General features: G+C 65.1%; 1 protein-coding gene across 1 annotated transcript; it reads left to right on the forward strand.

The window, feature by feature from the left end:
• Positions 1 to 289: 289 nt before the first annotated feature.
• Positions 290 to 23,289, forward strand: RFX1 (regulatory factor X1). The gene is given in 21 exon segments (XM_058525532.1): positions 290 to 1,403; positions 7,695 to 7,804; positions 8,015 to 8,098; positions 8,702 to 8,809; positions 9,793 to 9,909; positions 10,973 to 11,068; positions 12,570 to 12,664; positions 15,321 to 15,563; positions 15,565 to 15,688; positions 17,427 to 17,608; positions 18,413 to 18,532; positions 18,613 to 18,728; positions 18,944 to 19,062; positions 19,145 to 19,254; positions 19,549 to 19,700; positions 19,771 to 19,868; positions 20,771 to 20,920; positions 21,042 to 21,250; positions 21,503 to 21,656; positions 21,733 to 21,778; positions 21,911 to 23,289. Coding segments are annotated over 21 exon segments (2,907 nt in total). The 5' UTR covers positions 290 to 1,099; the 3' UTR covers positions 22,081 to 23,289.
• The last annotated feature ends 34 nt before the right edge of the window (positions 23,290 to 23,323 follow it).

A 23,323-nucleotide genomic window follows, 5' to 3' on the forward strand; every position in this document is an offset into this window, starting at 1 on the left:
CCGGGCGCACTAGTGCGCGGGGAGGTGGGGAGCACGGGGGGGGGGGGGGCGCGGGGGAGGGGGGCAAGAAACTCTGCCCACCCCTGCGGGCGGGGCTTAGTGAGAAGGGGCGGGGCTTAGCAAGAGGGCCGCCCCGCCTGGCCCAGCACCTGGGAGAGGGACCAAGACTCGAGCAGCCAGAACATCTGCCTCTGCCTGGTCAGGTGGGCCCCCTTCTGGGGTCAGCAGCGGCTGCTGGGCCTGCCTGTGGTCAGGGCCTGCTCCCAGCTGGCTGCCCCAGGCCCCAGAAGGGTGCTCTCCCTGTGATGAGCTCATTGCCTCAGGCAAGGGCCCAAAGGCCCCTGTGGCCACAAACTGCTCAGGGGGCTTTGGGGACTGAAACACCTTCCCCGTGTCTGGCGCCCCGCTGGGAAAGATGCTCAGCCAAGAATCCAGGCCCAGATGGCGGGCGTGTGGGGAACTGGCGCAGGCTGCCTGGGAGACAGCATCCCCCATGGCTTTCCTTGCCGGCAGTCAGCCGACTAGTCAAGCGCTCAGAACACCCAGGGTTCAGGCTCAGCCCTGCCACTTCCCTGCTGTGTGGCCTGGGGCGAGCTCCTTAACCTCTCTGAGCCTCAGCTCCTCATCTGGCAGACTGAACCCAAACCCAGATGTGATTGCTGCAAAGTTTAAAATGAAATAATGTAACGAAGGCACTCAGCACAGCACCCAGCCTGCGGGAGCCTGCAGGAGAACTGTGCCATCTGTCTGCAGGCGAGGGCCAGAGCTCCCCCGCACAGGGTCCCCCGGACACCCGGGCTGGGAAGGAAGAAGGCAGGAGTCTCAGGTGCGGTGGGTGGAAGAGGTGCAGACCAGCCCCGTCCGTACCCCGTTCCCTGCAGTGGTGGGTGGTGTATCTGGCCACCAGCCTCGGCGTTTAATCAAGTTAGAGAAGAGCCCAAACATGTCCCGAGGGGCCGGGAGCTGTCCCTGGTTTCCTCTGCCTGTAGATTAATTCTTGTTTTTCCTTCTTTTTTTTTTCTCTTCTCCCCTCCCCTTCTTCTTCCCAAGGAAGAAAAAAAAAAAAGCCTTATTTATTATCATTTTCCCCACTGTTGGCATGGCAACACAGGCGTACGTTACTGAGCTGCAGGCAGCCCCGCAACCATCACAGCCGCCACAGGCCCAGCCCCAGCCGCCACCGCCAGGCGCGGCGCCCCAGCCCCCCCAGCCGCCCGCCGCCACCGCCACCCCCCAGGCCCAGTATGTCAGCGAGCTGCAGAGCCCCCAGCCCCAGGCACAGCCACCAGGCAGCCAGAAGCAGTATGTGACAGAGCTCTCGGCCGCCCCCGCGCCCTCGCAGCCGGCCGGCGCGCCCACCCCATCCCCGGTGTCCCAGCAGTTCATCGTGGTCACCGTCTCCGGTAAGTGGACGTGCGCTTGTAGCCAGGGCGCTCTGTGAGCAACTCCAAGAGGAGTTTTGGGAGCCCAGCATCCTGGCTGTGGGAACGGTGATGCCCTCTCTGTACCTGTCGCCAGGTTCCCGGGCAGGACTCAGGGCGCATCTCTGGGGGAGGAGCAGTCAGGCCATGCAGAGAGGTCTCTGTGCCCCCAGACTCCTTCCCACTGGGGCAGCTCTGAGAGCTGTGTCTGTGTCCCCACACAAGTGTCACTTGAAGAAACGGATGGGCAGGGGAGTGACAGTTTGCAGACGGTACTGGAGGTGGCGGTGAGTGCTCGGTCGCTGCTCTCCGGGCCTAGCCCCACCACTCTGCCTCAGTTTCCTCATCCATAAAGGGATCGGAAGCGCTTTGCAGGCTCAGGGATGCGTGTGAGGGGCTCACGGAGGCCGGCTGGAGGCCCGGAGGCATCCGCGCCCCTCCCCGGAGGTGCATCCCTTTTGTTCCTGGCAGGACTCAGGGGCTGAGCAGGGCTGTCACTGGGCAAGTTCCTGAGCGTGTGGCCCGTTTATCACTGTGGTTGCCCCTTGCGGCCATGGAGAAAATGACCAGGAAGCTCGGGTCCTGGCATCCGTGGTTCCTGCCTAGAGCACCTTCCCCACGCCCCGGTTCCTCCCAGGCCAGGGGCCCGGCTGAGCACAGGGAGCTGGGGTCAGGACAGGCGGTCACTCCCCTGGGGAGAAGGTGGGCCTCAGGCCAGGACTGGGTGTCATTGGCGGTTTCTGATGTGCTCTGTGTAGGGGAGGATGCGGCGAAACCCCTCATTGAGGCCGGCCCCAGGATCATGGGGCATGGTGGGAGGCGGTGGGAGGGCCAGGTCGAGACGGTTTAGGACCATAGGGCGACAGAGCATCGAAATGGCCCCGTAGGACCAGGGCAGATGCAGCTGGGGCCCTGGGGACAGGGTGCCATCACATGAGGAGAGGGACCCCCTCCCCCAGCCAGCCTCCCAGCTCCCGGGGTCCGTCTGTACCCACAGCTCTGCCTTCTCACCACTCGAAGGGTGCAGTAGCCCCCACCGGTCCTGGGCCGCCCCCTCCAGGCCTTGTTCCTGCCATCCCGGCCTTGTCGCTCGGTCCCTCCCTTGCAGATCTTCCCACCAGCTTGCAAAAATGAAACAGCCCCCACTTTAACCAGGCCCCCCTGGCCCTGCACCCCTTCAGCTGCTGCCCATGTCTTCTCTTCCCTTCAAGTTAGAATTCCTCAAAGGTCTTCTCCTCCCTCTGGCTCTGCTTCCTCGCCCGCGCTCTCTCCTCACTGCCCGCACCTTTCCTCCACAGCATCCCAGTCGGGGTCCCCCACGGCCCCCATCCTGTCCATGGCACTCTCGGTCCTCCTGTTCCTTGGTCTCTGGGCAGCGCCTGGCATGCTGCTCCCCCTCCTCCCAGAGAGGGCCTCCTGCCCTGGGCTCCACCACCTCCCTGCCACCCTTAGGGTCCCCTGCTGCTTCCTCCTCACCTCCCTGCCCTCGTCAGTGCCACCTCATCAGGCCTGGGGCCTCCTCTCTGCCCCGGTGATTCTCTCTTCACAGTGGCCTTGTCCATTGTCTCGGCTCCTGATGCCACCTCTGCTGAAAAGGCCCCCAGTGAGGTCTGTACCCTGGGCCCCGGCTCCGTGCCCCGCCACCTCTGACTCGTCCCTGCAGTGGACCAGGCCTCTCAAGCCAGCGTGGCCAGACAGAACTCGGGATTTTTCCCCTCTTCAGGTCTGCCCTTCTTTGAGACTTCCTCTTCCTAGTAAATATCACCCCCAGGCCCCGTCCTCCGGAACCCTGTCTCACCCGTCCTCCAGCCAGCGAGGCCTCTGGGCTCCACCTCCCAAATCCAGCCAGAACCCACCTGCTCTCCCATCTCCACAGCTCTACCCCGGTCCAGCCTCCACGCTTGCCCTGCACAGTCCACCCCCCACAGCAGCCAGAGGGCGACATCTGTCCCAGCTCAACCCAGATGGTTCCCATGCAGGTGGCCCGGGGCCACTCTCTGAGAAACCTCGGCCCCTCCCACAGGAAAGGGCTGTAAAAGCTCCACCCTCCCCGTGGAGGCCCCTGCTGACAAGCGCCCACCCCCGACTCTGGCCTGCAAGGCCTGCTGGCCGCCCAGCCTCCCCGGGCCCCACGCCCCCCTCAGACACCTGCCCCAGCCCCACTGGCCCTCCTGCAGCTCGCACACCTGCTAGGCTCAGTCTGAACCCCGGGCCTTTCCCTCGTCAGGCCCTGCGCCTGGAGCACTCTACTCCCAGACCTCATCCCTCGTGTTCTCCGGGTCCCCGCTCTGACGCCTCCTCCCTGACGCCCACACCTCCTCACCCCCACTGCTCACCCCAGCCTCCTTACTCTGCTTCATGTTTCTTCTCGACACTCGTCACCCCCTGAATGCTGCTGCTGCTGTCCATCCCCATTATCCGTGAGGGCAGGGCCCTGTCCCGAGTCTTTGGAAAGACCGGTGAACGCCCACTTGAGTGCTGGCCTGACCCAGCGCAGCCCTCGCGTCCCGTCAGCCCCTGGGAGGCCGAAGGCAGGCCGGAGGCCTCACCTGTCACCACTGGAGGGCTGTGCTCAGCCTCCAGGGCATCTGATGGCCCTGGGTCTCCTGGGTGCTGGCTTTTGCTGCTTTGGGGGTCCAGGGTCCCCAGAGCAAGGGTCTAGAATGGTCACACAGAACATCCCAGGTCGCAGCCCGCCTCCTCTGTTCCCCTTGGCTTCTCCAGCTCCTCCCAGTGCTCCCCCAGGGAGGCCCTGGTGCTCAGAGGTCAAGGCCTCTGTCCCTCCTCTCTTGGCCCCCCCGGTGCTGTGGGCTCGCCACGTGGACGGGTTGGGTGGATGGGTTGTTGCCGTGACCCTGGGCCTCCCTTCTTCGGCCGGGTGGAGGCTTCACTGTCTTCCGCGGTGGTCCTGGGGGCTTCATTTCCCTACTGCTCGGGTTCTGGTGGGGCGGGCCTGTCCCCGACGGGTTACTAGGCCACGCTTCCTCGATTTGTTCTGAGGAAGAGGAGGTTGGTGTGCGCCTGACTGCCTCTGCTGCTCCATCGACCCTCCCCCACCCCCTTGCAGTGATTTCCTGGGGTTCCTCCCTGACCCCTCCCAGGTTAGTGTCCCTTTCATCTAAGGCTGGCCTTTGGGCCACGTGAGCCAGTGGGGTGGTGGGTAATTGACACCAGTGAGGCTGCAGCAAGGCACCTGGGGCTCTGCCAGAGCCAGGAGCAATCTGAGCTGACCGGGACCCAGGGAGTCACAGGAGGAGGAGGGAGGGGCCCTGGACCCAGACCTGGAGCACAGGCGGGCAGCCAGCCGGGAGCACACCAGAAGGTGCTCATCTAGGCTGCTCCTCGCGGGCTCTGGCCTAAGGTGACTTTGGAGGTGATGGGAAGGAAGCTCAAGTTTCCCTGCTGCAGAACAATCCTCTGGATCTATAAATCCCCATCCTCAGAGGCCACCAGAGTCGCCCGAAACTCGAGGTGGCAGGAGGGCACTGGCCCTGGCAGCCATCTGGGTTGACAAGGGCCGTGTCCAGCCTCTCTTCCCTGCTTCTCTCACTTGGAGTCCTTAGGAGCCTAAGGATGCTCGCGTCCGGGAGAGGGACGTGGAGGGGCTTGTAGCATCTCCAGCAAGACAGGGAAACCGAGGTTGGGGTGGACAAGGGACCCAAGGACCCTGGGGGCAGCAGGGGCCCAGAGCCCCCCCGCCCCCCAGAGAGCCCCTGACTGAAACCGTCCCGGGAGCAAATGATCAGGAGGGAGAGGGCCAGCTGGCCATCCGTTGTCCCTGGGGACAGGGCCCCGGCTCGGAGCCGGGCCTCAGGCTTCCCCCACATGCTTATGGCATCTGAGGCAAGAGTGGGTCTCTATGGGGAAGTGCGGGGCCTGGGGAGGAAGAGCCGCTCATCAGATGGAGGGACAGGAAATCAGCTGCCACTTCCTGACTAGAGACTCGAGACAGCGGGGCCCTCCCAGGTCGCATGCCCGTGCCCAGGGTGGAGTGGCAGACGCAGGCACTCACAGACTCAGGGTCCCCCCACACACGGCTAGGGCAGGTGGCAGGGGCCCGCCGTGGCCACAGGCAGACAGGGGCACACACACAGGAAGCCCCTCATCTGAAGAGTAGGCTCTGGCACCTCACCTCCTCACGGTGTGGCCCTCCGGCCTGGCAAGCATGGAGTCCCAGCCGTAGGGCCACCCCGGAGGCCGGAGATGGGCAAGGCTGCTTCCAGGGGCTTCCCCATCCCAGGCAGATGCCTGATCCCAGCGGGCCCCAGGCCTCCAGCTGCTGACGGTCCACTCCAGGATCAGCCTGGGCATTCTCCTCGGGGCCCCCAGGCCTACGAGTCTCACTGCCCACCCTGAGCCAGCAGAGCTGCCGCAGGCCTCCGCTGTAAGGCACCATTCCTGGGCTAGGCCTGGCTCCCTGCGCCCTAGTATACGCAGGTGTGGGGCCCCACACGTAACTCAGGGCTTTCTCAGGTTTCTCTGGGGCCCACTCAGCGAGAGCCTCCTCCCTCATGGCTCAGGGAATCCCAAGTGGATGCGAGGGAAGATTCCTGCAAAGCATAGGGATCGGTGCCTCCTGGACTTGACTGCAGAGGCAGCTGGCCGAGCAGGCCTGGGGTTGTCCCAGTGCCTGCCCCACATGTGGCCAACGAGAGTCTCCCCCAACACCGCCCCCCCCCAACACATACACATTCGTGTGCTCTGCCCTACCCTGGGCTCTGAGGCCCTCGCTTCTACCTGGGACAGCCTTTCTGCCCTGGCCTATCCCCACACAGCTGAGGCCCAGCTCCCCCCTCCCAGGCTGAGCCCCACCCTGGGATGCTCTGGACCTTGTGGTGTCCCCATAGGGCCCCCGCTCACTGTCCTCCTGGACCCCCATGCCTGAGTCTGCATGCCACTGCCCTTGGGGCCTCAGCCCAGCATGACCCTTGACTCAGGGTTCCATGCACAGTGTGAGGTTCATGTGGGCACAGTCATGGGCCGTGTCCTGGCCAGTTCCCAGCTGGGTGACCTTGGGCAAGCCACTTCCCCTCTCCCAGTCTTGGTTGCCTTGTCTGAGAAGGGGGTGAGGAAAGTCATTTCCCTCTCCAGCTGCCCAGGAAGGCCCTAGTGCAGCACCTGGGGCACGAGAAGCACTGACGTGACCCCTGTTACTCTTGCCCGCTGCCCTCCAGTCTGGCCCGGGCCCTCGGCTCCTCTGGCAGCATGCCCCACCAGGCCTCTGGATCTGCGGGGAGCGAGCCAGGCCACACGGGGTGGGCAGGACGGGTGGTATCCCGGCTGGGGTGAGGGTTTCCCAGCCAGCACCTCGCGGGGACACTCGCCCTCCGTGCCCCTCCTCCCCGCCAGCTCCCCTGTGAATCACTCAGCGAGATGTGCATGCAACTTGACCTGCACCCGCCCGATAGCATCTCCGGGCACCAGCCTCCTTCCTGACCCTGCAGTGTGGCCCCAGCCCCGGGAAGGCCCCGGGCCGCGCCCACTGGGAGGGGGTGTGTATTCCAAGAGGGCAGCCGGGAGCTCTGCCTCCACTGGGGGGATTAGCTGCCCAAGGTTGCAAGTATAAAGCCGCCTGCACACCCTGCTGTTCCCACTGCGGTGGGCAAGGAGCGGAGTGCAGACGGCTCCCTGGACAGATGGGGGGCAGGGGCGGGCAGGGGCGAGGGGGGCACCATGCTCTATGATTGCTTCTTCTTGGCTGCCTGTCAGCGTGAGTACCCGCCTACCCAGCCACAAGGCCCCTGCCGCCCCCAGTCCACGAGGACAGGGAGGCTGCACGGTGGAGAGGGAGGGGCGCCGGGCCACAGGCCAGCAGGGCCTCCTGGGGCCATTCCCCTGACCAGCGTCCCTTCCTACGGAGCCAGGGGTTGTCGCGGGGCAGGTGGCCCCAGTGCTTGGTCCTTCCAGGGCTGCTGGGACCCTGGCTGGGGGTCAGTCACTGCCTGTCCACAAGGTCCGTGTGTTGGGAGAAGGGGCTGGTCCCTCTGGGCCTCCGCTGCCTCATGGCTTCTCAGTCACCCCTTCTGGTCTGACTGTGGGGTGAGGAAGGTGGGGATGGGATGGGGCTGCTTCTGGATGGTAAGGATTATAGGTCCCGCCCCCCCACCCACCCAGTGGGCAGTGTCGGGGCTGGCCGGGAGGCGGGCAGGACTCTTGGAGAGGCCTGGCCTCGTTGGGTTGACCTTGGGCTGTGTGACCCCATCCCAATGGGCTGGGGCTCAGAGTGGGGGCGGGGGCAGCAGGCAGAGCTGACCCAGTGACCCCTCCTCACAGAAGGCACCATGCGGGCCAGTGAGACTGTGTCAGAGGCCAGCCCGGGCTCCACAGCCAGCCAGACCGGAGTCCCCACTCAGGTGGTTCAGCAGGTGCAGGGCACCCAGCAGGTAGGACACACCCTCCCCCGGGGCAGATGGAGCAGGCATGCGAGGGGGGCGGTGGGGGCTGTGGCCATGGGTACCTCACCTCCCCTCCCACAGCCAGAACCATCTGCTCACCTGTTCTTATCAAGATGCTCACTGCTGCGGCCCCTCCACCCGCCCAGGCCTCCCTGGGGAAGCTGGCGTGACTCAGGTCCTTACTTCTTGCCCCCGCAGCGACTGCTGGTCCAGACGAGCGTGCAGGGCAAGCCGGGCCACGGGTCACCCCTCCAGCTCGCCAACATCCCGGTGCCCCCACAGGTAAGGCTCCGGCACCCAGCCCTGCCCCAGCAGCCTCCCCCGGGATGCATGCTCGGATCTGCCCTCACCGGCATCAGGGACGGAGACCCCATCCAGGGCCCCCCCTTCTGACTCTGAGCAGCCGCCTCCACCCAGTGAGGGCCCCTTGGGGAAGGAGGAGCCACGTGAGTCATCTAACGGGGAGAACTGAGGACTGGCAGTGAGGAGGGCGGCTGGCGGGTCCAGCCCCAGTGTCCCAAAGCCGGTTAGGAGCCAGGAGCCCGTAGCCAGCGGCACGTGGTCTGTCCGCCAAGGCTGCAGGTGGGGAGCCGGGGCTCAGCACAGGCCGGAGCAAAGTCCCGTGAGGTCTCGGGGCGAGCGTGTTCTTCGTGGCCCATGGAGACAGGCTCCCTGCACACAAACCCTGCCTGCTTTTGGGCTTCAGGGCCTCGGGCGAGCGCTTTCGGCATCCTGAGCCTCGCTGTCCCCGTCTGTGAAGGGGGTGTCGGGGTGATTCCGTGAGCCCCCAGGCGCGCAGCACTAGGCCGTCACCGGCCCGGCACGGGGGCTCGTTACACCGCCCGGCCATCGCCAGTGAACCGCCGTCCTTCTCCCCCGCTCCAGGCTCTCCCCACGCAGCACCTGGTGGTGCAGGGCGCGGCCCCGGGCGGCAAGGGCGGCCAGGTCTCCCTGACGCTGCACGGCACCCAGCAGGTGCACTCGCCCCCTGAGGTAGGTGGTGGCCTCGTTGGCCGCCCTCCCCACGCCTCTCCCCAAGTATTTGTGGGGCTCCTGCCCCCCGAGCCCACCACTCCTCCAGAGTCCTCCTTGACCCCGGGGGTGGCTCGGCTGCCCAATCCCGGGCCCTGCTGGCTCTGAGCTGAGTCCGGCTCCAGGAGGAGGCAGCTTCCCGCCACGTCCCCCCAGGTCAGGGTGGGCCTCACAGCCCCAGCTCGGGGAGCTGCATCCCAGGAAGCAAAGCAGCCCCTCTTCCTTCTGCGGGGCAGGTAGAGGCTCCTGCCCCAACCACAGGGTGGGTTCTGCGGACCCCCAAACACCAGCGAGGGTGTTGGAGGCAGGCAAGCTGTGGGTGGCTGGGAGCGAGGGTCGGCGTCAGGAGCTCGAGGTCAGACCCCCGGCTCAGCCTTTGGTCCTGGGGACCCTGGGCAGGCCCCGGAGCCTTCTGGGCCCAGAGTCTTCCGTGTGTGGAACAGCTAATGATACCGGCCAGCTGTCAGCTCACTGTGGCGCGGCCCTGCCCAGAGCTGACAGCGGCTCTGCAGCCAGCCCGCCTGGGGTCAGCGCCCGGCGCCACCGCTCACCGCTGTGGCCCTGCACACATCCCTTCCCACCTGTGCCTCAGCAGCTCACCTGAAAACTGGGGATCCCCTCACCTGCCCTTTCTACCTCAGGGTTGCGGCCCGTCTGATTATGGAGGCAGCAGGTGGCCCTGGCTGAGGCTGGAGTCCCGGCCATCCTTCCTGGGGAGGATAGGTCCCCCACCAGCACCTCTGGGCTGAACCCCGAGCCTTGCAGGGGCGTGACTGGGGCTGTGGCAGGGACTAGGCACGTGGGTGCACAGACACAGCCGCTTACCAGCTTCGGATGCCCCCGCTGGCTGCTGCCCCCCCCAGACAGCTCTCGGGACAGCCCCGTTGAGAGGGCTGGTCAGGGCCTGGGTGCTCCAGACAACGCTGCGTCTCCTTCTCTTGTAGCGGTCACCGGGGCAGGCCAACAGCTCCTCCAGCAAGACGGCCGGGGCCCCCGCAGGCACGGTGCCACAGCAGCTGCAGGTCCACGGCGTCCAGCAGAGCGTCCCCGTCACCCAAGAGGTGCCAGGCCGAGGCGGGCAGGGGCTGGGGCGGGGGTCCTGGCCAGGTGGCCTCTGCAGCCTCCTGCAGCTGTTGGAGGGAGCTGCGGTGGGGAAGGCCTGTGAGAGCCAGCAGACAGGGCCTGGCCCCTGCTTCTCTCCAGACTCCGCATCCTCGTCTAAATGACGGCTTCTGCCTTGCAGGCCGGGGGCAGGGGGCTGGGGCTGCTGTAAGGATGAAATGCCCGCCTGTCACTGAGCAGGCGCTAGAAGTAGCTTCCAGAAACAACCTTGGCCTCTTTGGGCCCATCTGCCTGGAGGAAGTGCCAAGGCCAAGCCCTGGCTCACCCCCAGGGGCTCAGGGAGAGGCCCCAGCCTCCAAATCCCTGCCCAGCCTTCTGGGGGAGGCCTCCCTCGGAGCTGCCACCCATGGCGGCCGGAGCAGGTTAAGAGGCGAGGGTGTCTGTCCTCTGGTTGTTAGCACTCAAGCTGGGGGTTCCCAGCCCCTTGGGAAACCAGATGAAAGCCACAGACCCTTCCCCAGAGGAAAGCAGAACCCCACCCCGAAGGATTCGCAGCTATTCTCCTGTCTGGCACCACAGCCCCTCTGAACCTCCAGACCTGGGTTCGAGTCCTGTCCCCAACACTCAGCAAACCCCCCCTCCCCGCCTCTGCCCCACACGCTGTGCCCTGAGGGTAATGCCAGCATCCCCGCCATGGCATGGAAGAGAGGACGGCTGGCAGCGTGGATGTGGGGGTGCCGGACCCCATGTAGGGAGTGTGTGGAGAGCAGAGACTCCCTCAGTCTGGCCAAGTTCAGCTCCCAACTCTGCCACTTCCCCTCAGCTTCGCCATGCTGAGCCTGGTTCCACACCTGTAACCTGGCGCCTGGAGTCAAGGTGGCAATGAACCTGGAAGGCACTTGGTGCGGGTCCAGCAGCAGAAAGCTGCAGATGGGCAGCTTCTTTTCTACTGGGCTGCTGTGAGGCTCACATGAGTTCATGTGTGTGTGGGGGGGTGCTGAGTGACAGGCGGGCCGCCAGCATCCCGTGGTTACCATAGCCTGACCTGCCTTTCCCTCGCAGAGGTCCGTGGTCCAGGCCACTCCGCAGGTGCCCAAGGCCGGCCCTGTGCAGCAGCTGGCCGTGCAGGGGCTCCAGCCGGTCCACGTGACTCAGGAGGTGTGTGCCTCCCCCACCGATCTCTGGGCAAACTGGGGCTGGGGCTGGCTGGGCCGGGGAGGGGTGCAGGCCCCTCAGGCCGCAGGGAGGGATGGAGCCACCCCGGGGGTCCTCAAGGGCTCCGCCCCGGCTCCACCTCTGGCGAGGGCTGCAGACCTGGTCCTGGAGCCGTCCCCACCCCGCACCGGGCAGCTCAGGGCCCAGGTTGGCTAAGAGAGAGGTCCAGAGGCCCCGCTCCCTGAGACACGCACGGGGCGGGGATCTTGCGGTCGGGTCGCTGCGTGAGCTCAGCAGCCCGGCGGGCGGCGCGCCCCCGGTGACCCCCCAGTGTCTCTGTTTGTCCTCCAGAGCTCAGGCAGTCAGTTTCCCGCTAGGAAGGCAGAGCAGCGAGAGCCCCGGCCCACGCCGCCGCCAGAGCCGCCGCCCCGGCCGCCCACGCCCGGGCCCGGGCCGAGCGCGCTGGCCCTGGAGCCGCTCCCGCCCGCGTGCCGCGGCCAGGCCCCGCAGCTAGGCAGCCCCGAGCCGCCGCCGCCCCATTACGAGCCGGGCGCCGAGCAGTGGCTGGAGCTGGTGGGCGTGCTGCCCCCGCACCTGCTCCTGCCGCAGCAGAAAGTGGTCCTCGAGCCACTGGCCGGGCTCCCGGCCCGAGCCAGCCCCGACCAGAGGGTCAGGATCCAGAGAGTCCCCCAGGTGCTAGTGTTCAGCACGGCCGCCACGGCCCTCAAAGTAGGTGGCGGACACACGGACGGGGGGCGACGGGCGGGCGGGGGCGGGATCCGCCGGCCCCGGCCCGCGCCCGGCCCTGGGCTGCCCGTCAGGCCCCGCAGGCCCTGTAGACCCCACCTCCGCCGTGCCAGTCTGGGGACCCGCCTCTGACCCCCCAAATTGGGTTCCAGGTCCCAGGCTTCGCCCCCTACAGACTGGGATGGGGGATGGGGGATCGGGTGGGGAACTCGGGCCCCGCCCCTAAGACCCTGTCTGTAATTCCAGGTTCTGTCCCACCAACCGGGGCCCCACCCCTGGCGCCTGGCTCCGCCCCTAACATCCCGTGCACCTTTCCAGGCCTCGCCCCCGTAGCCCCGGTCGTCCCTGATGGAGGCTCCACCCCTGAGGCCCTGTCTGTTTCCCAGCTCTGGCTTTAGTGACAGCCTCGTCCCAGAGTTTGGCTCTGCCCCTGGGGTCCAACTGTTGCGCCCACAGTAGGACCCTGTCTGGGGTCTCCTGGGCCCGCCTCCCCTCGGTCTCCACCCTTGCTGTCCCCAGCCCAAGCAGAGAGTCCCGGTTTCTCCTCCTGACAGCTCTGCCTGATTCCCAGCCCTGGCCGAGGCCGCAGCCCCTGGGTCTCTGACCGCCTGCCCCGTCCAGGGTGTGTGCAGAAGTGCAGCCTTGCAGCCGGGGAGCCGGGTGTCTGGGCGAGCTGGGGCGGCCGCCAGCCCTTAGAGGCGGAGGCGGAGGAGCCGGCCCACCCCTGACCCTCTGCGTGTTCTTTGTCCTGCGCCAGGTGCAGCAGCTCCCCCAGGTGCCCGTCCCCCACGTGTACTCCAGCCAAGTGCAGTATGTGGAGGGCGGCGACGCCAGCTACGCGGCCAGCGCCATGTGAGTGGGCAGTGTCCGAGGGACTGACGTGGGTGGGGAGGGGCAAGGGGCGCCCATCTGCTCAGGACCGCCCAGCGGACCACCCGCCTTCAAGGCCTCCAGTGACAGATGGGTGGTGGGCGCTCCGCTGGGGCCGCCAGCAGCCAGCAGGCAGGGCGAGCAGAGGGGACCCTGGCAGGTTGGGGCAGGAGTCCCAAGCATAGCTTAGGGCTTCAGAGTTAAATCGCCTGGGGTTTTTGCAAAAAGAAAATAATTTTTACAAGATAAAAGTTTCTAAGTAATAGAGCATGTTAAATCATGAAAAAGAAATCTCCACTCCGGCCCCCAACTTGCCCCGGAGGGGCTGCTGTGACCCTTTTCATTGTTTCCTCCCAGAGGTCCTCTGAGATGAGAAACTACCTCCTTCTTTGTTCAGGAACGGAGGTGGCCTGTTCTGTCCCTAATTTCCATCCCCTGTCAGATCTCAGAGCTCTTTCCCCCAATGTCCGTTGTTCCTGTGGGTCCCGCTCACCCTCTTTAGCCGCCGCACAATACTCCCTGGGCAAAGTTAGCTCGAACACGTAGCCAGTCCCCACCCGATGGCTCGTGGGTGACTTCCCCTCACACACTGAAGCCTTAGCCCGCTTCATCGGGCGGATGCCGGGCCGGATCCTCCGCACCACCTGCCGCCTCCCGTTCTCCAGAGTAGTAATTCCAGGACTATGGTGGTCGCTGTTTTAGATTTTAGAAGTTTTGTTTGGTTTTCTCTGCATTTGTCTGATTTTTTCCTCATGTCCCACCGCCTGTCCTGTTGGCGTGATGCTGGGAGCGATGATCTCGTGGAGGACTCGGTCCCTGCGTCATCGTGCTGTGGCCCGCCCTGAGGGGCGTGACCCGGCACCTAGGTCATGGGCCACGGCATCCAGCCCCTTACAGTGCCGTCCGTTTCTTCCCAGTGCTGCCAGTCTGTTAGCTGTGTGGTTGACCAGTGCTGGCAGGGACCACCCGGGGCATTCGAGAGGAGGCCAGCCCCTGAGGCCCCCAGGGATGTTAGAAGCAGAGCCACGAGCCCAGGCCTTGGGGCCCCGGGCTGACTCCTGCCTCCCTGGGAGCGTCCGTCTTCACTTCTGATTGAGTTCTTCCCCCCATGATTACAGTGTGTGTGATCCACACGTAGTCCACGGTTGCCATCAGGTTCTTCTGCCGGGTGACGTTCTTGGGGACACAGTATCTTCTGTCTCTCCACAAGGTGGATTGTTAGCGCGTTCCCAGCCTTTTGCAGCTTACATCCCTGCCCTGACCAAAGCCACAGCCCCTGGGCCTCTGGCCCGGCCCTGTGCAGGCCGCGTCCAGAGACCTCACACGTTCATTTACTCAGTCATTCAGCAGATAGCTACCGAAGCAGTGTTTTTGGGGAGCATGTGTTACATGCGGGACGCTGGGCTGTGGTCCTTGCAGGGAGAAGGGAGGGGCACGTGCCAGCACCAACTCAGGTCACGTGCTCTCAGTGTCACTTGTGTGGTAGACGTGGACTGGGGCGCAGTGATCAGGAGCTGCACCTGGTGTCTGACCGGCGGGCAGCCCCCTGGGGTGACCACGCGTCCCGCCACCCTTCCCTCCCCACCCGGGCCCCTCCTTGCTGCCCCCAGACATGGGAAAGCCTTCCTGCCCTGCATCCTTCAGGAGGCTGCCCCAACAGCATCTCTGAGCCAGGCCTCCCAGACCCACCTGCCTCCCTTTCTGGATTTTAAAAGTTTAACATTATGTTTTTAATCAGTAATACATTGAAGGGGCTCAGAAATCAAAACTGTCCAATCCCGTCTCCTGAGGCCTCCACCGCCACGGATGACAGATGTAGATACGACACAGCACCGCCTCCCCATTCTTCCCGGGGCGCCATCCGCACCCTTCCCCGCCTCTTTTGTTCACCCGATAGAATGTTCTCGAGCTTGTCTTTGGCGGGACCGCGAGACCTTCCTCCTTTCTTGCCCCTGTGCAGGATTCCATCACCGTTGATGTAACAGCCCCCTAAGGAGGGTCCCCAGTCGTTTTTGCTCTCTTGCTACGATTTGCAGCCTTGAGCCTGCGTCACGTGACGCAGGCCTGGGGCACCTGGAGGAGACTTCTCTGGGGTGGGAGAGGCCGCTGTGTCAAGGGGAAACGCAGCTGCACGCTGACCTCCATCCCAACCGGCCCCCAGCTTCAGGAGTGGAGCCCATTTCCACCAGCATGCCCCCCCCCACTTTGCCTCCTGGGCACCCCCACCTTCTGCAGTGCCCCCGACTGACCTTTGCACTTGGCTTCTCGTCTCTCTCCCCTCTAGAACCTCTCCAGGGCGGGGCCTTTTCTGTCTCATCCATGTTGGGTCCTCAGTGCCTAGAACAGGGCCTAGCACATAGTAGGCGCTCAATAATTGTTTTTTGTTTGAGCGACTGAGGTGTGTGGCCTATCGCAAGTCACCCAGCCCTTCCGTCTTGGTGTCCTCATGGCTGGGGTGGGGACTCTCGTGTCAGAGGGCCGCTTTGAGGACTCCAGGAGAGCCTGCAGCGGGTGGCGGGGGGAGCCTGGTCTGGCGCAGGGGCCGCTGCTGCCGTCCCCTCCTGGGAGCCCCTGCTGGAGCCCGGCCATGCCCCCGGCCCTGCTCCCACCCCTGACTGCTGCCTCTGCTTCCTCGCAGCCGCCCCGGCACCTACCCCTACCCCGAGACGCCGCTCTACACGCAGACGGCGGGCGCCAGCTACTACGAAGCCACCGGCGCGGCCGCCCAGGTCAGCACACCCGCCACCTCGCAGGCAGTGGCCAGCAGCGGCTCCGTGCCCATGTACGTGTCTGGTGGCCAGGTCGTCGCCAGCTCCACCAGCAGTGGGGCTGCGGCCAGCAACAGCGGCGGTGGTGGCGGCAGTGGTGGCGGGGGCGGCGGCGGGGGGCGGCGGTGGCGGCGGCAGCAGCGGCGGCGGAGCGGGCACCTACGTGATCCAGGGCGGCTACATGCTGGGCAGCGCCAGCCAGTCCTACTCCCACACCACCCGTGCCTCGCCAGCCACCGTGAGTGCCGACCTGGGCCCCAGAGGAGGCGGGGGGGTGCTCTGGGTGGAGGGGGGTGGGCGGTGGGCACGGTCACCGTCAGCAGGAGCCTGGGGAGCCTGGTGCCCGAGAGCTCATAGGAAGATGGCCGGGGGTGTAGTCCTTGCTGTGCGGCCTCAGACCAGTTACTCAGCCTCTCTGGGCCGCAGCTAAGATGCATGAAGCTTCTAGAGCGGTGCCCACTGAGTGTCACCCACTGTGATTGTAGTGATGATGGTGGAGAGACAGCGAAGGCAGGAGAGGCAGGCCCCACCGTGGGAGGAGCTGCCTGGAGGGGGGTGTGTGGGGTCACTCGGGCGGCCCTGGACCCCAGCCCCACTGGCCCCTCACCTTCTGTGACCACGGGTAGGTCAGGGCCTGGTGGCCCTACATGGCCCCTGTCCTCTCGGAGCTTGGGGTCTGGAGCGATGGCTTCCCCACGTTCCTCACTGGTGCCCTCTTGCGTGGCAGCCCACCCTGGACCCCGTAACCGAGAGTGGCATTCACGGGAGGCGGGACCCCGCTGGCACCGATGCAGCGGGGCCTCTAGTCGGGTGTTCTTTCACACTGGTTGTGACCCACCGGACTGGCTTCATGGCCCCCAGTGGGTCCTCCCGGCAGTGTGCGGGCGTGTTGCCCCAGAACAGTGCTGTTCTCCTGGGATGGAAGTGTTCTCCGTGCGGCCCCATACAGGGGCCTCGGCCACTGTGGCTGCTGAGTGCTCGGAATGTGGCTGGGGGCACCACAGAGCTGAGCTGAATTGCTTTTTTTTTTTTTTTTTTAACTGTTTTGATATAATTGTAGATTCACAGGAAGCTGCAAAAATAGTACAGAGAGATCCCTGTGGGCCCTTCACCCAGGTCATCCCGCTGGTTACATTTCACATAACTGGGGTACAGTGTCCAACCAGGAAGCTGGCCCGGGCGCCATATGGGCATGCTCCTCTGCGTCTCACGTCTGCAGATTTGGGAAAGCCCCCCACAGTCGAGATGCAGAACCGCTCCATCACCCCAAGACCTCCTTCCCGCTAACCCTCTGTAGTCATGCCTGCCCTCCTCCCTCCCAGCATCCTAACCCCGTGACCTCGAGTGTCTTCCCCATGCCTGTAATGCTGTCATTTCTAGAATGTTCTAGAATGGACTCATACTCCACGTGACCTTTGACATTGGTTTTTTCCACTCAGCACAAAATAATTTGTGTGTCTTTTTTTTTTTTTTTTTTTGTGAGGAGGATCGGCCCTGAGCTAACATCCGTGCTAATCCTCCTCTTTTTGCTGAGGAAGACCGGCTCTGAGCTAACATCTATTGCCAATTCTCCTCCTTTTTTTTTTCCCCCAAAGTCCCAGTAGATAGTTGTGTGTCATAGCTGCACATCCTTCTAGTTGCTATATGTGGGACGCGGTCTCAGCATGGCCGGAGAAGCGGTGTGTTGGTGCGCGCCCGGGATCCGAACCCGGGCCGCCAGCAGCGGAGCGCGCGCGCTTAACCGCTGAGCCACGGGGCCGGCCCTAAGTGTGTCTTTAAAGAGCTGTACGTGGCCGGTGGCGACTGTATTGGACAGTGCAGTTCTAGAGAGTTCCGTGGGATTTGGTTCCCACGGGCAATTGTGAGACAAGGCGTGGTTGTCAGGATCGTAATCAGAAACAGGGCCAGAGAGCACTTAGCCACGAGCCCTGGGGAAGCGGAGGCGACTCAGCACCCTTGCCGGCCCTCGGCCCCAGGTCCAGTGGCTCCTGGACAACTACGAGACAGCGGAGGGCGTGAGCCTGCCGCGGAGCACCCTCTACTGCCACTACCTGCTGCACTGCCAGGAACAGAAGCTGGAGCCCGTGAACGCCGCCTCCTTTGGCAAGCTCATCCGCTCCGTCTTCATGGGCCTGCGCACCCGCCGGCTTGGCACCAGGTGGGCCACCACCCCCGACAGCCCCCGACTCCAGGTTATCGCACCCTCACTCACTCTGCTCCAGCCCCACCGGCCTCTTCACGGCGCCTCTAACACTGCTCATTCCCACCCCAGGGCCTTTGCACTGGCTCTGCCTTCTGCTTCCTGCACCTTTCCCCATCTCCTTGCTCCGACGTGCCCTGGCCCCTTAACTGAAACCGCAGCCTTCCCCGCCTCCCGGATGCTCCCCACACCGCCCTTCCCCTGCTTGCTTCTCCGGCACTTAGCACCATCCAACACGCCTTTTCTCTTCTCTCGTTTCTGTCTGTCTTCTGATGCTGAAATGCATTCACCTTGAGAGTTGGGGGCTGCACAGTCGGTGCTCAGTCAGGGCCTGTGAGGCGGTGAATTCACGTGGGAGGGAACAGGAGCCATTCCACGAACCCACCCTTCCCTTCCTCCCCTTTGGGTGAATGCTGGCCTCCCTGTGCCCCGGTTTCCTCACCTGTCCATCCAGGGTGTTAGGAGCACCTGGACTTCCACGGGCCGAGTACTCAGAGCGGTGCCTGGGCCGGGGTTAGGACAGTGATCCGCACGTATTTGGTGGGCTCCTGCCCCGTGCCAGGATCAGGGACCTGGCTGGAGCAGTGGACCCTGCGGGCGCTGTGGTCACAGAGCTTGGGTGGGGCTGGGGCCTCTCCAGATACCCGCAGCCCTTGTGCTGCCCCGGCGCAGCGCCCCGGCCGGTTCAGCTCCCCGGCAGAGCGGAGGTGGGCGTGGGGGGGCGCAGGTGCCCCAGCCAGCCCTCCCCTCTGCTCCCCGCAGGGGCAACTCCAAATACCACTACTACGGCTTGCGCATCAAGGGCAGCTCGCCGCTGCTGCGGCTCATGGAGGACCAGCAGCACATGGCCATGCGCGGCCAGCCCTTCTCGCAGAAGCAGAGGTAGGCTGCCGCTGCCGCACCAGTGGGTGGGGGGCGTGCCGCCGGCCCCCCCCAATGCCCCGCCCACCCTTCTCCTCCAGGCTCAAGCCCATCCAGAAGATGGAGGGCATGACCAACGGTGTGGCCGTGGGGCCGCAGCAGGCCAGCGGGCTGTCGGACATTAGCGCCCAGGTCCAGCAGTACCAGCAGTTCCTGGGTGAGGGCTCCCTGGCCCATGGGGGGCCGCGGGGGTTCGCGGGCCCCAGAGGGTGTGCGGGTGGCTCACCTGCCTTCCCCGAGCCTTGTCACCCCCGCTGCACACGGGAGCCCCAGCTTGGTAGGAGAGTGGTGACAGCTCAATGGGATGGCAGGGAGAGGCTCGAGGGGGCCGGCGCGGAGGTGAAGGGCCTCATAGTGTCCTCTCCTCCCCAGATGCCTCGAGGAGTCTCCCTGACTTCTCAGAGCTCGACCTCCAGGGCAAAGTGCTGCCCGAGGGCGTCGGGCTTGGGGACGTCAAGGCCTTCCAGGTCCTGTACCGGGAGCACTGTGAGGTAGGGCGGCTGGGCGGGCGGGCAGGTGGGCAGGGCGAGGGCGGCCCCGAGGCCCCGGCCCTGACGCCCGGCCGCCCGGCAGGCCATCGTGGACGTCATGGTGAACCTGCAGTTCACGCTGGTGGAGACGCTGTGGAAGACCTTCTGGAGGTTCCACCTCAGCCAGCCCAGCGAGGCACCGCCGCTGGCCGTGTGCGTCCCGGGGCGGTTGGGGGGGCACCGTGGGAGTCAGCTCTCGGGGCGCACGTGCCCCTCGGATCCGCGCTCCGGAGTGCATGTGTGGCTCTGGCGCCCCGTGGGTGGGGTGGCGAGCCTGGGAGCCGGGTGTCCCCGCAGTGCGCGGGGCCTGGGGTGTGGGCTCCTCGTCTGACAGGGGCACTGGGGCCTGCAGGGCAGGGACTACCTGCCTGAGCCCAGGGCGGGGTGGGGGTGCTGTGCCCTTCCCCCCACGAGTGTCCATGTGAAACGGGTGGTCGGTGCCCCCAGGCACGACGAGGCCGAGAAGCGTCTGCCCAAGGCCAGCCTGGTGCTGCTCTCCAAGTTCGAGCCCGTGCTCCAGTGGACCAAGCACTGTGACAACGTGCTGTACCAGGGCCTGGTGGAGATCCTCATCCCCGACGTGCTGCGGCCCATCCCCAGTGAGTGCCCGACCGCCCACCCCCCGCCCCCGCACCGGCCCTGCGCGCTCAGCCCCACTGCCGCCCACAGGTGCCTTGACCCAAGCCATCCGGAACTTTGCCAAAAGCCTGGAGAGCTGGCTCACGCACGCCATGGTGAACATCCCCGAGGAGATGCTGCGGGTGAAGGTGAGGCGGGGCTGTCCCCTCTGCCCCGGAGAGGCAGGCAGGCCTGTCCCCGGGCCGCGTGCCCTCAGGGGCAGCTCTGGGTGTTGTCTACAGACTGGCTCCCTCAGGTCCCCACTTCTGAAACACAACCCCTTTGTAGTATTTTCACGCGCAACACAGTATCTTAACAAGATAAAAACCAGACTTGAAGGAATGCTCCTCAGCCGGCCTCAGGAGAAAGTGCTTTAGGTGTTCAGAAATAGGTAAAACCTTAAAAAGAAAAACAAAGCAGCATCTCTAAGGAAGAGAAAAATGGCGTCTTCATTAATGCTGCACATTCACTAACTACCTCAATGTGAGGAATTAGATGGGATGTGCTTGCTCTTGGGCCAAAAAAAGAAAAAAAAGAGGTGTTTTTTAGTCCTTAAAATGTTAACAAGGCAGCTAAACAGAACTGAGGAATCACCCCTGGGTGTGCTGGGCACTGGGCTGGGCAGGGGCCTGTGAAGCTGGATCCAGGGGGAAGCCCTTCAGAACCGGCAAGACTCATGTATTCATTTAGTCAGCATGCATGTATTGAGCGCCTACTGCATGCCCAGCATGGTTCAGTGTCCAAGCTGGACAAAACCCCTGCCCTCCAGGAGGGGACAAAGGCACAATCAAACAAATGAAACAAACGTTTACTGGAGCAGTGCTGGCCCCATCTGGGTAGGGCCCTCTGAGATTTCTATTGTGTCCTCTCATGAAAAATCATAATGCAGGGGAGACACAAAACATGGATTTTTTGGACCCCACTTGATCTCCCAACAAAAGCAACGAAGTACACCCCTGCCTTTGTAGAGAGAGAGGCGCAGAGAGAGTGCAGTGGGGGGCAGGGCACGGTGGGGGCGTTCCGTGGAAGCCACAGGCGTCCCCACCCGCAGGTGGCTGCGGCCGGCGCCTTCGCACAGACGCTGAGGCGCTACACGTCGCTCAACCACCTGGCGCAGGCGGCGCGCGCCGTGCTGCAGAACACCGCGCAGATCAACCAGATGCTGAGCGACCTCAACCGCGTGGACTTCGCCAACGTGCAGGTGAGCGCGGGCCCGGCGGGTGGGGGAGGGGGCAGGCAAGCGCGGGCCAGGCCTTTGGGGGGGCGGGGGAGCGCGGGCTCCCGGCACCCCGCGCTGAGCCGGGCCTGGTCCGTGTGCCCAGGAGCAGGCCTCGTGGGTGTGCCGCTGCGAGGACCGCGTGGTGCAGCGGCTGGAGCAGGACTTCAAGGTGACGCTGCAGCAGCAGAACTCGCTGGAGCAGTGGGCGGCCTGGCTGGACGGCGTCGTGAGCCAGGTGCTCAAGCCCTACCAGGGCAGCGCCGGCTTCCCCAAGGCCGCCAAGCTCTTCCTCCTCAAGTGGTCCTTCTACAGGTGCGCGCCGGCTGGGCGGGGTCCGGGCGGGGCCAGGAAAAGCCCTGCCTCTGACGGGGGTGGGGTCAGGGGAAGCTCCGCCTCCTTGGGGAGGGTGGGGTTCCTTACGCTCTCGCTGATGGGTGCCCTGGGGAAGCCAGTGCGGGCGCGGGCAGGCTAGCAGGGCCTGCCCGAGCCTGGGGTCCTTGCGGGTGGGACGGGGGCGAGGGGCAGGGCGGGACGGGCCTGACGGCCGCCTCCCCCCCGCCGCAGCTCCATGGTGATCCGGGACCTGACCCTGCGCAGCGCCGCGAGCTTCGGCTCCTTCCACCTCATCCGCCTACTCTACGACGAGTACATGTACTACCTGGTCGAGCACCGCGTGGCGCAGGCCAAGGGCGAGACCCCCATCGCCGTCATGGGCGAGGTGCGCGGCGGGGCGCTGGGGGCGCGGGCGGGCGCCCCTTGGCGGGACCCTCACTCCTTCCCTTCCCTACTTGCAGTTCGCCAACCTGGCCACCTCGTTGAACACCCTGGACCCGGACAAAGGTAGGCGCGGCGTGTCCCTACTCAGGGCCCGAGTGCGGGGGGCGGCGGGCAGGGGGCCTGGGGTGGAGGCGGCGCCGGACCTCTGGGGACCCGGCGCCCCACGCTGAGCCGGGCCTGGTCCGTGTGCCCCAGACGAGGAGGAGGAAGAGGAGGAGGAGAGCGAGGACGAGCTGCCGCAAGACATCTCGCTGGCGGCTGGCGGCGAGTCGCCTGCGCTGGGCCCCGAGGCCCTGGAGCCGCCGGCCAAGCTGGCGCGCACGGACGCGCGCGGGCTCTTCGTGCAGGCGCTGCCCTCCAGCTAAGCCCGCGGCCTCCCCCGCCCCGCCCGCCCACCCCGCCCCGCCGCCCCTCCACGCCAGGGTCCCTCGCAGCTTCTGTGGCTTCGCTGTCACCGTTCCAGCCTCGGCTAGGGCGGGGAGGGGGCCTCCGAGGTGGGGCGGGCACACTCCCAGGGCCGGGCGGAGCCGCAGCTGCAAACTCTGACACAAAAGACGTGCCTTAAGGAACCCGCCGCCGTGCCCAGGTGCCCCTTGGGGCAGCCAGCTCGGTCCCTTGGCCCCAAGGCCGCAGCATCTCCCTCCCCCAGCCCCGCCCTCCCGCCACCCCAGGGGGCAGGCAGGCAGGCCCCCTCCCCCGCGGAACTGTTAACTTATTCAGCTCGCTGGCTTTGCACAGCCTACCCTGGGCCCAGCCCTGAGCCCCGGGTGGGCGCCGGCGGGCATCATCTGGTGACACCCCACTGTCGACAGCAGCCCCAGGACCCCTCCCCCAGCAACCCCACCGTTCCTCCCTCCTCGGTATAAGTGCAATTAAAGCCGTGGGCGTCGCATCTTCTCCAGAGCTGGGCCCTCCCTTGCCCCGCAGCCCTAGAGGGGGCACTGCCTGGCCTGGCTGGGGGGAGGGCAGCAAGGGGCACCGCCTCCAGCTTCCAAAGAGCAGCAGGTGGGCGGGCGTCGGAGCCCGAGGGGCCTGCTGCGGGCAGCGGGAAGCGCCTGCGCCTGCCCGGCCAGGCTGGGTGCCCCGCTCGCTCAGATTCAAGACCCCCGCGTCCCGGGCCCTCCCCGCTGCTGGTGTGTAATGGAACCCCCGCGCCCCTCCTCTTCCCAGAGACCCCGCTTGTCCTCCGTGCCGTGCGCCCCCGCCCCCCATGACTATTGTGCGATTTGTGAGCGCCGCCTGAGCGGAGTTGGTAACTTGTTGGGTTTCTTTCCAACCATCATGGCCTTATCTGTTCCCGTTTTCTCAGTGTTTTCAACCTGTGAGATAGATGTTTATGGCAAAAAAAGAAAAAAACAAGAAAAATCTGACCTATTGTATAAAAATCACTATTTTGTGTGCTCCGCGTGCTACAGCTTTTGGGGTGGCCTGCCCACTCCTCCTTCCCCGCGCTCGGGGCTCCCCTCCCGGCGGTGAAAGTGTCCACACGTGTGGTAGTCTAGTGTGCCGAGCTGTTTTCTACTTTTTTGTAGTCTTTCTTAAAACACAATAAATTCTGCTGTGATCTTTGGCTACTGCTGACTCGCTGGGCCTTGGTGGGGGCTGGGG

This window comes from Diceros bicornis, chromosome 30 (assembly GCF_020826845.1).
Source record: "Diceros bicornis minor isolate mBicDic1 chromosome 30, mDicBic1.mat.cur, whole genome shotgun sequence".
NCBI classification, from domain to species: domain Eukaryota; kingdom Metazoa; phylum Chordata; class Mammalia; order Perissodactyla; family Rhinocerotidae; genus Diceros; species Diceros bicornis.